At 42.9% G+C, this 14686-nt stretch overlaps 1 protein-coding gene across 1 annotated transcript in view; it reads right to left on the bottom strand.

The window, feature by feature from the left end:
• The window catches only part of LOC135227071 (KICSTOR complex protein SZT2-like), a gene marked incomplete at its 5' end in the record, with an annotated part of 399314 nt that overhangs the window by 232588 nt on the left and 152040 nt on the right, over positions 1–14686 (bottom strand). Inside the window, 1 exon segment of the mRNA XM_064266896.1 lies at positions 7745–7884. Within this exon segment, the coding sequence (XP_064122966.1) occupies positions 7745–7884 (140 nt within the window).

Here is a 14686-nt window from a genome sequence, read left to right as displayed (position 1 = left end):
AGCTAATTTCCAATCAACAAAAATTTTGAAAAGAAACAGCTTCATATTTCAAACAGAATGCATCAAAATGTTTGAATTCTGGAATAAGCAACATTGAAAAGTAAAGGAATAAAATTCTTAATAGCAGTGAATAAAATGGTGTCACTATGCTTTCCTTCTCAGGCAAGAACACTTGGCTGGTCTTATACACCATGATCTAAGGGCTAATATAAGTACAGTAGAAAAAAAAATGTCAAAGCTATCCAGTATAACAGAGGAACATACAAAAATTCTCAACTGAAAAGTTGGAACATCTAGTAAATAACTATTCAGCAATCCTGCAATGCACAAGATAATTATCTGAGGTGATAGAATATATAAGGAAAAAATATTCATCACCCTCATGTAGATAGTCTATCAAAATATAATATCAGTTGAAAATGATATTGTTATGATACAATAAAGTTGTTCATACTTACCTGGCAGATATATATATAGCTGTATTTTCTGAAGTCCGCCAGAATTTTAAAAACTTCCGACACACGCAGTGGTCGGCCAGGTGGTTAGTACCCATTCCCCCGCCGCTGGGAGGCGGGTATCAGGAACCATTCCCATTTTCTATTCATAATTTTTATTTCCACTGTCCCCTGAGGGGAGGTGGGTGGGTACTTGATTATATATATCTGCCAGGTAAGTATGAACAAACTTTTATTGTATCATAACAATATCATTTTGTTCATGAAACTTACCTGTCAGATAGATATATAGCTGAATCCCACCTTTGGAGGTGGGAAGGACAGAATAGAAGGATTTTAGGAAACAAATGCATGCAGATGATTTACATCTTGGTTCCACCCAGTTTAGCATAGCTGGCTTCGTGGTTACTGCCACGTAGTCTGCTTGTGCTACTAGAGTTGCCAGCGAGGTAGAGACCATATAGCTGGTGCACTCCAGATGATCTGTCAACAGGGGCGAGACCACGACGGTGACTAGACCATATTGACCATACCATGAGGGCTAAGAAGTAAAATAAAACAATAATATAATATATATATATATATATATATATATATATATATATATATATATATATATATATATATATATATATATCACACCTGACCAACCTAGCCAAAGTTAAGGTGTTTTTAACTAACGGCTTAAGAGTTAAGAAGTCGCCGTTGTCGGCGACTCATCAACTAAATTAAAGAGCTCTTCCTAACCATTTTCTACAGGATAGGATGAGTGGTACTTCTTGCCCCCAAGATTGTGTCTGCAGACACGTATGGCCCTAGCGAGCAGCAAGATCTCATATGCCATCTTCACATCTCGCAGGGAGTGTGAAGTGAACACAGAGTTGCTTCGCTAAAACATGGTACTCAGGATGTTACTGAGTGCCATGCTCTGTTGAAATGCTTCCGAGGCCGCGCCTCACCTCGTGAGCATTTAGATAAAAAGATTTCAAATCTTTGTGCAAACACAATGAAGGAGCATTTTTTGAAAGAACTCCTTAACACTAAAGCCAGGGTTGTTCTTCGATATGGGCAGTCTGGTCTTTTTCGGAACACTGCAGATTGCCCGAATGACTTCGACTTTCTTGAGTTTTATGTAGATAAAACTTGAGAGACCCGACAGGGCACAGGACTCTCTCTGGCTCCTGCCCCACTAACTTGTGCCATCCCTTGCTTCCAAGCTCCTGGCCCAAGGACAAAAGCGGGTTTCCATTCTTAGGCCACAACGGAAGGCTTAGAGAGCACACCGCCTTGTCTTCTCTAAAGCCAAAACTTGTGACGATGGCTTAAAATTTCACTAACCCTCTTTGTCGTATCTAGGGTGGTTAGAAGAAGGCCTTCCTGATCACATGCAAAAAGTTAACAGGTAGGAGAGGTTCGAATGCTTTAACATCAAGAAGCTTCAGACTACGTCTAAGTTCATATTGAAAAAGCTTCGATCTGGACATGCACAGTCAGTCCGTCTGTACTAAAAGTCAGGTGATCCGACCAGTTGACCAGTCAGACGAATCAAGGACAGCAAGGCTGTACCCTGAAGACCATAAGGCACTATTCTTCGCTGAAGGATGAGTGTCTGGACTGCCTGGGCGATTCAATCTAAGCACCTTCGGGGGTGTATCAACGCAACCCAACGTCGTCAGCGAATCAAATCTCCTGACTCGAGCTTCTGGTGCCAGGAGAAAGGAGCGCGAGGAGCAAAAGGCGATTCAGTCCCGAAGGAAGAATGCCTCGACAGTCCAACCTGGTCTCATGTTACACGATCACTCGGGGGTGTATAAATGCAACTGACTTCGTCAACAAGAAACTCAGGGCTACTATATGTCGCCTGATCTCGCACGAGTGTCTGACTCCGAGAAAACAGGTGAGACAAAAAGTAGATGGTGAGCGAGTTTCGAGATTCCACAGAACTCAAAGATCGTGAAGGGCTTTGTTGTTTGACAGACGCAAATCTCTGAGCCCAAAGGCCGTCAACAACATATTTGCATATTCTTTAATAGTGTGACTGCCAGCTTATCCCATTCTTCAAGACGGAAAAGGAAGACGGTAATCTTATTCCTGTCAACCTCTCGATAGTCTGAACGTAGTCAGACTCAGAGCGGAGAGGTTATAGGTACCTTTCGAGTTAGAGTAGACCGACTCTCTCGGAAAAGGTCCTTGGAAAGTGAACTAGGAAGTATGTGACCTCTGTGAATCCAGGATTCTGAAGGCCAACATGGGGCGATCAGCGTCATTGTCGCTCCTGTGACGTCATAAATCCTCTTATTACATTTCCTAAGCGATTGAAAAAGGGGAAAAAAGAGACTCAAACATCCATCCCCGTTCAATATCATAGGATGGCGTTTAATGGTACCGATCCCGGATCGAGAATAAGGGAGCAGAGAAGAAGCCGCCTCTTCGTCCAACATATCGAAGAGAAGAATGAAAGGGCGTCCCTAAAGTCTACACAACTCTCAACTTACTTCTAAAGAAAAGATTCCACTCGGAAGTGAATAGTTGCTGCCGTCGATCGAGACGATTCGTACGGACTTTTGCAATCCTGTAACGAAACCTGTAGAGGATCGTTACATTTTACGCCTGTTGTTATAATAGGCTCTTTCTCGTAAACTCGAACAAGGACCGAGAGAGATACTTCTTAAGATATGAGAGAGCTGTGGAATATCAGAGTTGATCTGGACCACTGTTCCCAAAAACTCGTTTCGAGGACTGGAGGGACTAACCGAATCGCTTTTATTTTTTTTACTTTCTTTCGATTAAGATCCCAGGACATCTGAAACCCTATCCAGAATTCGTCCGGCACCTTCTTTCTATCCCCACTCAGGGTGAATAGGAACGCACTGAGAGATGTTCAGAAATCATTGCTAGATTCTTGAATAATATTTTCAGTTTCCCGTAGGAAGGAAAAAAAACTGTGGTTCCGTGAATTGACAGTCTATTTGCGGGGGAAACCAAACTTCTTTCTCAGGAAGGAAATGGTCCCCAGCAAGCTCATCCATTCCCATCCCCACCGAGTATGCTTACTTCCCTAAAGAATAATGGCTGCGCTTTGGCCTAAGCATAGGGGAGCAAATAAAAGTTGTCAAATGTTTGCGGGTAGACTCGTAGTTCCATTACCGATGCGGTGACGAGCACCCGAAATGGATTAAGAGATAACTCTGTTGAACAATAGTAAGGCAAACGAATGCAATCGTTTATTCAATTTCCCAGTAAGAAATCCCCTCAATCTTAGGCTAAAGTCCGTGGGGGAAAAAAAATTGTAATGGACAGATATACAGTTTAGTCAGTCAAATCCCGCAGGAGAGACGTCAACCGTCAGCACAAGAGATACGGGTTTCGTCAGTCAATCCCGCCAGGAGAGAGAGACGTAAACCTACAGCGCATGAAACAGCTCCACGATCTGTTTACTGCCTACTGGCTCGGTTTGGACTGGAGACAGACCAGCGTGACAGCAGCAGCAAGCAGCTTACGAACGTCGTACTCTTAACTTTATGTCTGGGTTGCCAGCTACCCACCCTATTCTACGAAGAAAATGGAGTCCCCGTTATTTTTTGAGCAGAAAATGGACCTCTCAAGCTGGTTATATTTAAGCGAAACAGAAAACGCTTAAATATATAGATGCGTTTTGTGTCGTCAGAACACTACCATACCACTGGTAAAAGAAATAAATCGGAAAAACTCCTGTTTAGGTCTGCAGGGGATTAACGCTTTAAATTTCCTTAAAAATCGGAATAAAGACCTCTCGGTTCGCCTATCCCCGAAGAGGTGCTAAACAACTACCAGTAGCAAGGCGTATTATGAACCTTGACCCAACCCAGAAAGAAGTAAAAATAACGCAAGGCAAAAAATGAATTGAAATTTATCACAATAAAGTTTATTGGTCCTACTTAACCTTGGCAGACATAGTATATAAGCTGAATTCGGAAATACAGCTACATCACATATCTGACAGGAAAGTTTCATGAACAAAATAAAACTTAAGAGGAATTTCGAAAGCCAGCTCGAACGCCCCCAGTCACGCTTCAACGCTTGCTTTATGTTATTGGAACATAAGTCGTTTCAGTTGACGTATGGTGATTTGTAACTTAATATTTGTGTATTTCTTGGGTTCTTTTTTTTTCTGTGTCTGCGAATGAACTAATGGAAGCCTCTTCCAGAATCTTGTCAATAAGAGCTTAATTCGCTTACGCAATATCAACAGTTAATGGGCGATGTTTGTCATGAGAAACTAACCCATTTACGGCACAAAGAAGATATTTTGTCAAAGAGGGGATACCCCACTTACTTGACAAAACGAAAAAGTATATTGTCAATGGGGGAAAGTCACTGAATTGGACAAAACGTAATCCAGGGATGTCCGAGCATTTAATTTTTCCAATTGGCCCTCTTCAAACGGGAAGGGGAAGGGGCCAAGAATCCTGTTAAGAGGACTGGGCTTACGGCAAAGTAGGACCGACGCGTGTTCAACTTCGGCAGGCGTAGTCCCAGACTAAAAGAAACATAGCAAAAATCTATCATCCTGAAAACCCTTTCAGATGGGCTAAAAAGCTTGGAAAATTATACTGGGAAGGGGAAAGGAAATAAACTCTCCAACCAGGCTTCCTCTCCCGTATCCCAACACTAATGCCTGCTAAAGCTTAAAAATTATTGGCAAGTACTTGGCAAAGGAAAGTCCCTGTCTTGCGCTTTCCCTGAAGAGCGTCCTTTTCGATGAGTGGCCTTTGCAAGAATCCTACTGAAAACGTTGGCCGAGAGTCCATGACCGGTGCAGGGACATCGATCCTTGCAAATAACCCGTAACTGCCTTTATCGCAAAAGTCTTGACTGGCTGGTAGTGGCAAACTTAAATTTATTGGCAGAATGGCAAAGGTTGGGTTGGGGCGGTAGTAGGCAGCCAAACGAGATTCTTCCTTAAACTCCATCCCCACTATGCGAAAAGAGCAATATTAATTGAAACGAGACCTCTTGAATTCACGAAACCCGATGTTCTTGCTGGGTTTTCGAAGAAGAAGTTGTCTGTTCACGTTTAAGCTTCCTCCGAAGCACTGCCTACTTCACATTCTTTCTTTGCAGGTGATGGTAGAAGGTATCACCGAAGGTAGAGGTAAAAATTCTTTTAGTGGCCCAAATCTGAAACAAAGAAGCTTGAAGGAGTTCAACAGAAACGTTCAGCCAGGCGACCCACCACCTGGCGTGGCGCTGGTGCATCGCTCGGCGTCCACTGGGTTGCGCGCTCGGGTGCCACTGGTGCGCGCCTCGGCGTCCACTTGGAGGCGCGCTCGCGGCGGTCCACTGGAGCGCGCTCTGGGCTGTCCCTGGACTGGCCGCACAGGAGCGCGCTTGGCGGTGCACCCGCGTCGGCGCCTGGAGTCCCATCCGATGCGTCCCAGGTGGCGTTCCGCAATTCTCAAAATCTTCCTGCTACTATGACTTTCTTTTACGTTATTTTCCTCGGTGGAAAAGACTGGACACGAGGTTCAGGCGACGTTTGCCTTCGTTAACTTCTCACGTGAAACGCATAACGAGAAGAGAGAGATGGACTGTGCCAAGCGTCCTCTTCTATAAAGCTTCTATTTAGAGGGCGCGGAGTCCTTCCGAAAGCTCCGAAAACCCCTGCACGGAACGGAGGAACGCCTTCGGAGACCGAGAAGCAAACTTTCAGGATTCGTGCACTTGCGGCCACGCACTTTGGCAGTCTGGGGGATTTTCATCAGAAACTGCCGAAGGCACGGCCAGATCGGCTGGGGTTGTTCCTTGTAACCCTATCCTTAGCTTTCTGGACATGCTCCCTGCCCCGGGTTCCCTGGGAGTTCAAGCAGAGGTCCCGCCTAGAGGCGAAACGCGGCCGATCTGACCGCACCCTCCACTACAAACAAGGGGTGATCACTGGCCACTTCTGTCACCTTACTTTTTACTCTCTAAAGCAAAGCACTTTCGATTCTAAGTTACGTGCAATCCTAAGAAAAGTATAAGAGAAATGGGTGGGCAATTCCTCCTTACAGAACACTTGCTTAGGGCCCAAAAGGCAATACTGGGTCAAGGGTTTAGGAGTAACCAAGTTACAGCGTAAGCAACTTCCAACAGCAATGAAGAAGAGCGAGCACCCTCTCGTAGACCATATTCATAGCCCGTAGGCCATAACTACAGGTTGTTAGGCAAAATAAAAGGTCTACAGGAAGGTTGAGTCAGGTTCACGTACCCTGAACTTTTTGTTACATGATTAATTGCGTTACATTACGAAATCATACGTCTTCCTTACGGAATTAGAAACGGTTTGTTTTACTGATTAATTGCGTACATACGAATACATACGTCTTTCCTTAACGGAATAGACAAAGTGCTCCACACTCCCTTCACTGACCAAAATCTCAACAAAGAAGGCAACCGACCCATACCCCTCGTACATACCAAAGTTGCGGATCTACCGAAGCTTTCGTAGCCCACCCCTAATCCCTTTGTTTTGGAAGAAAACCTCCCCGTCTGAAACTAGCCCTAACATAGGATTCCAGATAATTTTAAGTAAGCAAAAATGAATCAAATTTTCAAATCAATTTAAGATAGCGTATGCCTAGCCACAAATCCAAAGTAAATAAATCAAAAGACAATTTTTATGGGGGGAGGATACTTCGCGGCAATGAAGTTTCCAAAATCCTAAGACGGAGGTACTGAAAAAAACAGGTGTTTTCAGCACCGGCGACTGAAAATTATGAATAGAAAAGTGGGAATGGGTTCCTGATAAACCCGCCTCCCCCAGCGGCGGGAATGGGTAACTAACCACCTGGCGCGACCACTGCTTTTGTCGGTGTTTTTTCGGGGAAAGTTTTTGAAAAGGGAATTCTGTTGGACTTCAAGAAAATACAGCTATATATATATCTGACAGGTAAGTTTCATGAACAATTTCAAATTCCTTATCTAAAATATATAAGCAAAAACAAATGAAAAAGTTCTTGATTTCCTTTGGAAAATATATTTTAAAGTTAATTCCAAAACAAAATTTTAAATTGAAAAATTTAAAAACAAGGAAAATTAAAATAAACTCGTGAGCGCAGGAATAATTTCAAACAAAAATAAAAAAATATCCTCATAAGAAAACTATACTGACATGCTAGTCTTATTCTGAAATGTGAAACTGAGTAGAATAATAAAACTGTACCTGTCTTTTTCTGATACAAATTCATATCTAAATCCCCAAAATTATATAAATTTCCACCATGAAGAACAATATTTGAACAGCTTTTAATGCAATTAGCAACACTTACTATCGCTGTCAAATAACACTCGCGTTGTGTGAAGCTTGGCCGGCATTTTCACATCTGGCGATGAGAGACTGACTTTGCTGGTTATATTTCCTGACTCCATCTGCCTGAGTTGAGCTGCATCATCTGCATGAGGTTGAGGTCTAATGGAGGAAATTCAGGAATGAATTCAAAATAAACCTTAAATATACACAGTAACATATATAGTACAGTAAAGAGAATATTGTCTATATAACATATTAATGTAATTCTGAATATATGTGCAATACCTATATTCAGTTGTAGACTAAGAATGATTTTCATCAAAACTTTCAGAATGAGGTAGCCAGATGCCCGACCCTGTCCTCCGAAGGATAACTGAGTTCCATTTATGAGCTGATTAACTTGCCAAAGTAACGTTGCTACAGAAGAGGAGGTCAGGTCAAGCTTCTTCAAGCTCACCTACAGTTCCAAGGAGTGACAGACACAAGAGAATGGACAGGTGATAAAGTTACTCTTACCTCAACAAGGAAATGATTCTGACTCAAAACCAATGTCCTCAAGAACTTTTAGAACTATTGAATATTTGATACAATAAAACTATGAGACTGGTAAACCTTCCATTACCCCCCAAAAATGGAAAACAAAATTTTTTGAAATCGAAAATGTTTATTGTTAAATAATACCAATTAAGTTTTTTCATACTTACCTGGCAGATATCTATATAGCTGTATTCTTCCGAAGTCCGACAGAATTTCAAAACTCGCGGCACACGCGTTGGGCGGCCAAGGTGGTAGTACCCATTGGTCCCTGCCGCTGGGAGGCGGATATCAGGGGAACCAATTTCCCATTTTCTATTCAATATTTTTATCAGTGCCACTGTTCCTCCTGGGGGGAGGGGTGGGGGTGGGCCCACTTAATTGTATATACATCTGCCAGGTAAGTTCATGAACAAAACTTAATTGGTATTTAATAACAATAACATTTTGTTCATGAAACGTTACCTGACATATATATATATAGCTGAATCCCCCACCTTCGGATGGTGGGAAGAGACAGAAATAGGCTTTGTAGGAAACTTAAATTAAGTAGATTGATATCAACACCGTTGGTTCCTCACCTGTTAGCAAACGTGAGAGTCCTGTGAGTTACCTGTCACTTCAGCCTGCTTGTGCTTAATCAAGGAGTTGCCAAGCCAGGTGGAAGGACCTGTAGTGCTTGGTGCGCCTCTTGGATGCTCCTGTCAAACGGGACGGTGAGCCTCAATGTGAAACAAAGAGCATAGGCCGCCATAACAAATGAGGGGCCAACGAAGCCAACTGACCACCACCACCTGACCAACTATCCAAGACCCCCTGAAACACTAAGCTAAGAGTGGATGGGGGTCTTCACCAAAAGACCTCACCACAACCGAAAAAAAACACAACAACCTAAAAACTAACCTAAACCTAACTAACGGGATAGGGAGAAGAGCTACCTTCAGCCCCCAAGACTGGTGTCCTTGCAGAAACTTTATGGCCCAAGAGAACAACAGTCCTCGTATATTTCGTTCTCACATCTCTCAATGTAGTGTTGAGGCGAATACTGAAATTTGCTCCTCCAAAAGGTTGGCGTCCAAGGATAGTTCCTTGATCGACAATGTTATCCTTTGGGAATCTAAAGCGAGGGTTGCGACAGGCTCTTGAACCTCAGTGAGCTTTTCACTCGCAAGAGGCTCCAAAAGAATCGATCCTGTGGGTGAAGACGAAATGAGGCCTCTTTATAATGACGTCCGTCAGGAAAGAACACGCCAAGGCATTCTTGGATAATGGTATATCGGGCTTGTTTAATCCCGAAACACCAGAGATTAATCTGAGGGACCGACCTCGTACTTACCCTTAGTTCTTGTGGCACTAAAACTTTAGAGCCATCTGACAGGCACAGGACTGCTCTCAGGTTCTTGGCCCCAACAAGGCTTGTCATACCACTTGATTTTCAAAAGCTCCTTGGCCCAAGGGGTTTCGACGGGTTTTCCCATTCTTTGCTAAGAAAGTTGGGACTCCAAAGAGCAGAACCGCATTCGTCCCCTTTGAAGCCCACTCGCTTACAAATGGCTTGAATTTGCCGCTAACTCTCTTCGCCGTCTTCCAGAGTCAGTTAGGAAAAGAGGCCATTTCTTCGTCAAGTTCCTAAGAGACGCTTCTGTAGTAGTGACGGTTTCAGGAAAGGACTCGACATTAAACAGTCTAAGGAAGGAAACTAAAGATTCCAAGTTTGCCGAAAGAGGAGGCCCTCGCCTGAGGTATCTTGGATGTCCTCAAATCGATCTCAGGAGATCGTGAAGATCTCTGTTTTGTCAGACAGGTCTAGTCCTCCTGTGTCGGAATACTGCTGACAGCATACTCTTCATATCCCTTGATGGTCTGGGACGCCATTTTATTCCCAAGTCCTGGAAGAGTTAATAACGGATTATGGGAAAATTAGGACCAATCAAAGTGCGCGGAGCTGATCCAGAGTTCACAAGCCACGCCTTTTAGCCCCTCCCTCCTCAGTCCCATATCCTTGTACTTTGCCATACAATCACGATGCTGAAGGAAATAACTTACTTCTAAAATTTGACACCGTTTTCACGCTTGGTATGACGTTTACAGTTTAGTCAGTCTTATCTAAACATAATGCAACACTAATTTAACAACAATATAGTGTTTCAAAATGAAGATACACCGTGAAATATATTATGGCGTTGATTTGGCTCCTCCTACAGGTAAAATAATATTTTTTTTACATCGCGAATTTCTAAATTCCTTTCTAGACGTGAAAATGCATGGTTTAAAGCCGTTTACAATGAGTTAACGATCAACTCACGGGATGAATTAACAAACCAATATACAATATGGTAAAAAATGATGGGTATCTGGGACCTTTGTCTGTAGGGGAAAATAGATAGATGGGAGTCGAGTTTGCACTAAGGTTGGGACATATGCATTACCGGAACGCATTGTATAAAAGCAATATCCTAGTCATTACTGGGGTGCCTCATGAACAGGAATCAGACTTGATCATTAGTCCCCTACTATTTACAGGGACACAGTATCAGCATCATTCATTCAATTTTTAGTTTCAAGAGCTCAATGTTTACTTAAGGAAACCTACGGTATTGTTTATTTTGGTGATCCAAGTTAGCCCTACTGTAAACAAATTATGTTACCTTGACAAAACTCATATCTTAGTCAATGGCTTAATTTGAATAAAGGCTGTTTTTCAGGTGTACTGTAGTAAAAAAATTGCCCTTTTTATTTTGAGGTGGCTTCCGTTTTGTTGATAAACCCTTCCAGGAATGTCCTTTAAACCTGATTAGGTACTTGTCATTCATTGTGTACAAAATATATAAAAAGTTTGATTATTTGTTAATTGAATTTTTCTTTTTGCTTTTGCTTCTTACTTTTCCTCATACATTGTGTACAGACAAAATTAAAAGTGATAAAACATTAATTCAGTATTGAATTATTTTTAGTAAATCCCTTACGGTGATGTTTTGCTTAAAATTCGTTGGGTGGTTACAAAGGAAAACACTAATTATTAATTTATTTATTCAATATTTTTAGCAAGCCCTTCGTACTTGTCATTCATTGGTGTGCAAAAAATTAACAATGAAGTTACAGTAAGACTTTTTAACTGAGCTGAAACTAAAGCAGAATTGATGGCATAAAGGTTTTAATTAAAACTGGCCATATGCTTTAAAAATAAATATGGATGGAACACTTCTTTCCCATCGTCTCTCTCTACAAAAAGAAAACTTTATACAAAATTATTCAATATGTATTAATTTAAAGCCAAGAGATAACAGGTAGTTAAAGTAAAGGAGTAATACTACTATTTCAATACAAGCTCTACACTGAAATGGCAAAATGTATTGCCTCAAATTAAAGTTCATAGATTTTTTTTTGTTTTTTTCCATATAGATTTTTGGGAAATTATTGCCAAGCCCTGGGGCAATCTAAGGCCATTCCAGCGCTGAAACCGGAAACGGAATTGACAGTAAAGGTTTGAAAGGTGTTACAGGAGGAAATTTCTCGTAGTTGCACTATGAAACAATTGTTAGGAGAGGGTGGATCAGTAAAATGGGAAGAAAAGCGTAATATGAACGGAAGGTCAACGTAAGTAAAATGAATGACAATAGTTTGCAGTTAGACCGCCGAACAGGGACGCTGCAAAGGAACCTTTAAGTAATGCCTACATTGAACCGAATGAAGGTGTACTTGACGGAATACTATCCCCCTACAACGGTACAAAATAATTTGTACATCAAAACTGTATCCACATTTCATTTAAGTATAAGGCAGTTATTATTTCAGTACTTGTGAATCAATACAATTTTTGTTATATCCATTGAAACAACAGGCTAGTAACACCTGAAAAAAAGCGATCCATGACTCCATGCTAATTAAAGTCGTCACTTTCAAATTTCAAAGTCGAAGATTAAATTCATCTTGATGGGAGGTCGAAGGTGCCCGCGAAGTTCTTGGCCTCCGGTCTGTATTCTGTAGTGACCTAATTACAGGTTTCATATACCATTCATTTTTACCCCATACCATCAATTTTTACCATCTTGTAATAATTGGTTTGATTCAATCCCATGAGTTTCTCGCAAACTCTTCACATAAATGCAGTAAACCACGTATTTTGTCAATGTATATAATTTAGGCAAACTCGCGATGAAAATTTATTTATTTATGCAGAAAACAATATCCGGACCTTATGGAGCAGGAATTAAGAAGGTACTGGAGGGCTCTACCAAGAGGGAGAAGCAAATAACGCTTAGTATATTTCACGATGTATCTCATTTGAAGAATATATTGCTGTTGAATTACTGTTGCATTCTGTTTAGATATACTGACTAAAATGTATAGGTCATACAAGCCGTAAACTGTGAAATGGGGAAGTTTTTCTTCGGCATTGTGACTGGCAGTAACGGCTATGAGACGAGTGTAGCTCAAAAGGCGGGCTTGTGACGTCATGGATCAGCTCCACGTGCTTTGATTGGTCCTAATTTTCCCCATCCTTTATACTCTTCCAGACTTGGGAAATATGCGGTCGGACAGCCAGCTTCTGCACATTTCTTAAAAATAGCAGGAAATTGGCTATCTGGCTCACAGAGGTAGTGGAAGAGGAAATTCCCTCCTTTCTACACCATGCCCTGAAGGAAGCCCACTTCGACTGGTAAACAGCTCTCGAGGAAGTTCTCCTAGCATTGGCGATCGCCTTTGCAGCTGCTTTAGAAAAACCTCTCGCTCTGGCCAACTTTTCGATAGTCTGAACGCAGTCAGACACAGAGCGGAGAGGTTTTCGGTGAATATCTTGCGAAGTGGGGCTGTCTGAGTAGATCTTTCCTCCAGGGCAACGTCCTCGGAAAGTCTATGATGAAGGACATTACCTCCGTGAACCATTCCTTCGCAGGCCACATCAGGGCGATCAGGGTCAACCTTGTCCCCTCCTATGCCCGCGAACTTCCTCCTTACTACTTCCCCCATGATCTTGAATGGCGGGAAGGCATACAAGTCCATGTTCGTCCAGTCCCAGAGCAGAGCGTCTATAGCGAACTGCTCCTGGATCCAGCACAGGGGAGCAATAAAGAGGCAACCTCTTTGTTCTCGACGTCGCAAATAGGTCGACTAACGGACACCCCCACAGTCTCCAGAGCTCTCGACAGACGTCCTGGTGCAACGTCCATTCCGTCGGCAGGATCTGATCCTGTCGGCTGAGAAGGTCTGCTCTGACGTTCTGGACTCCTGCGATAAATCTCGTCAGGATTTTTATCCGTCTCGCATCTGCCCACAGCAGAATCTCCCCTCGCTAAATAAAAAAGAGGACGGGAGTGTGTACCTCCCTGCTTCTTTAGGTACGCAAGGGCTGTGGTGTTGTCCGAGTTGACTTGGACTACTTTCTCTGCAACCTTTTGTTGGAAGAACTGTAGCGCCAGAAAAAAACCGCCGCTAGTCCTTCACATTGATGTGCCAGGACACCTGTTCCCCCCTCCAGGTGCCTGACACTTCCTCCCCTCCCAGTGTTGCTCCCCACATCCCGACACCGAGGCGTCGGAAAACAACACTAGGTCTGGGCTCAGAAGCTTTAGGGACAACCCCTCTCGAAACTTCCGAGGATCTAACCACCATCTTAGATGGTTCTTCACGATTTGGTGATGAAAAGGGTCGCATTCAGATCCTCTCTGACTCTCCATTCGTCTGCTAAGAAAAACTGGAGATGGTCTGAGGTGTAGTCTTCCCAGGGAAACAAACTTTTCCAGCGAGGAAATGGTCCCCAGCAGACTCATCCACTCCCTCGCCGAGCAAGCTTCCTTCCCCAGGAAGGCGAAACTCTCTCTAAGCCTTGCAGCTGTCGTTCCTGGGACGGAAACGCTCGAAAAAGCCACTGAATCCATCTGAATCCCCAGATACACGATGGACTGTGTTGGGGTCAGATGCGACTTTTCTAGGTTGACCAGAAGTCCCAGGGACTTCGCCAAGGCCAACGTGAAGTGAAGGTCCTTCAGACACCTTTCTTCTGACGATGCTCTGATCAGCCAATCGTCGAGATACAGGGACACTCTTATTCCTGCAGAATGTAACCATCTCGCTACGTTTTTCATGAGCATGGTAAATACCATCGGAGCCGTGCTTAAACCGAAACAAAGAGCTCGGAATTGCCAAACTTTGTCCCTTAGCATAAACCTCAGAAACTTTCTTGAAAGAGGGTGGATAGGCACATGAAAGTATGCGTCCTGTAGGTCCAAGGACACCATCCAGTCGCCCGGTCTAAGGCTCCTAGAACCGACTGAGGTGTTTCCATCTTGAATTTTTTTTTTTCTATGAAAAGATTCAGGCTGCTTACGTCCAAGACTGGACGCCACCCCGACGACTGCTTTGGTACCAGGAAAAGTCTGTTGTAATATCCTGGTGACCCCAGGTCTAAGACCTGCTCCACGCTCTT

Source organism: Macrobrachium nipponense, chromosome 15 (genome assembly GCF_015104395.2).
Source record: "Macrobrachium nipponense isolate FS-2020 chromosome 15, ASM1510439v2, whole genome shotgun sequence".
Classification (NCBI taxonomy): domain Eukaryota; kingdom Metazoa; phylum Arthropoda; class Malacostraca; order Decapoda; family Palaemonidae; genus Macrobrachium; species Macrobrachium nipponense.
Note: the sequence above shows the minus strand (reverse complement) of the source record. Positions and strands in the feature narration are given on the sequence as shown.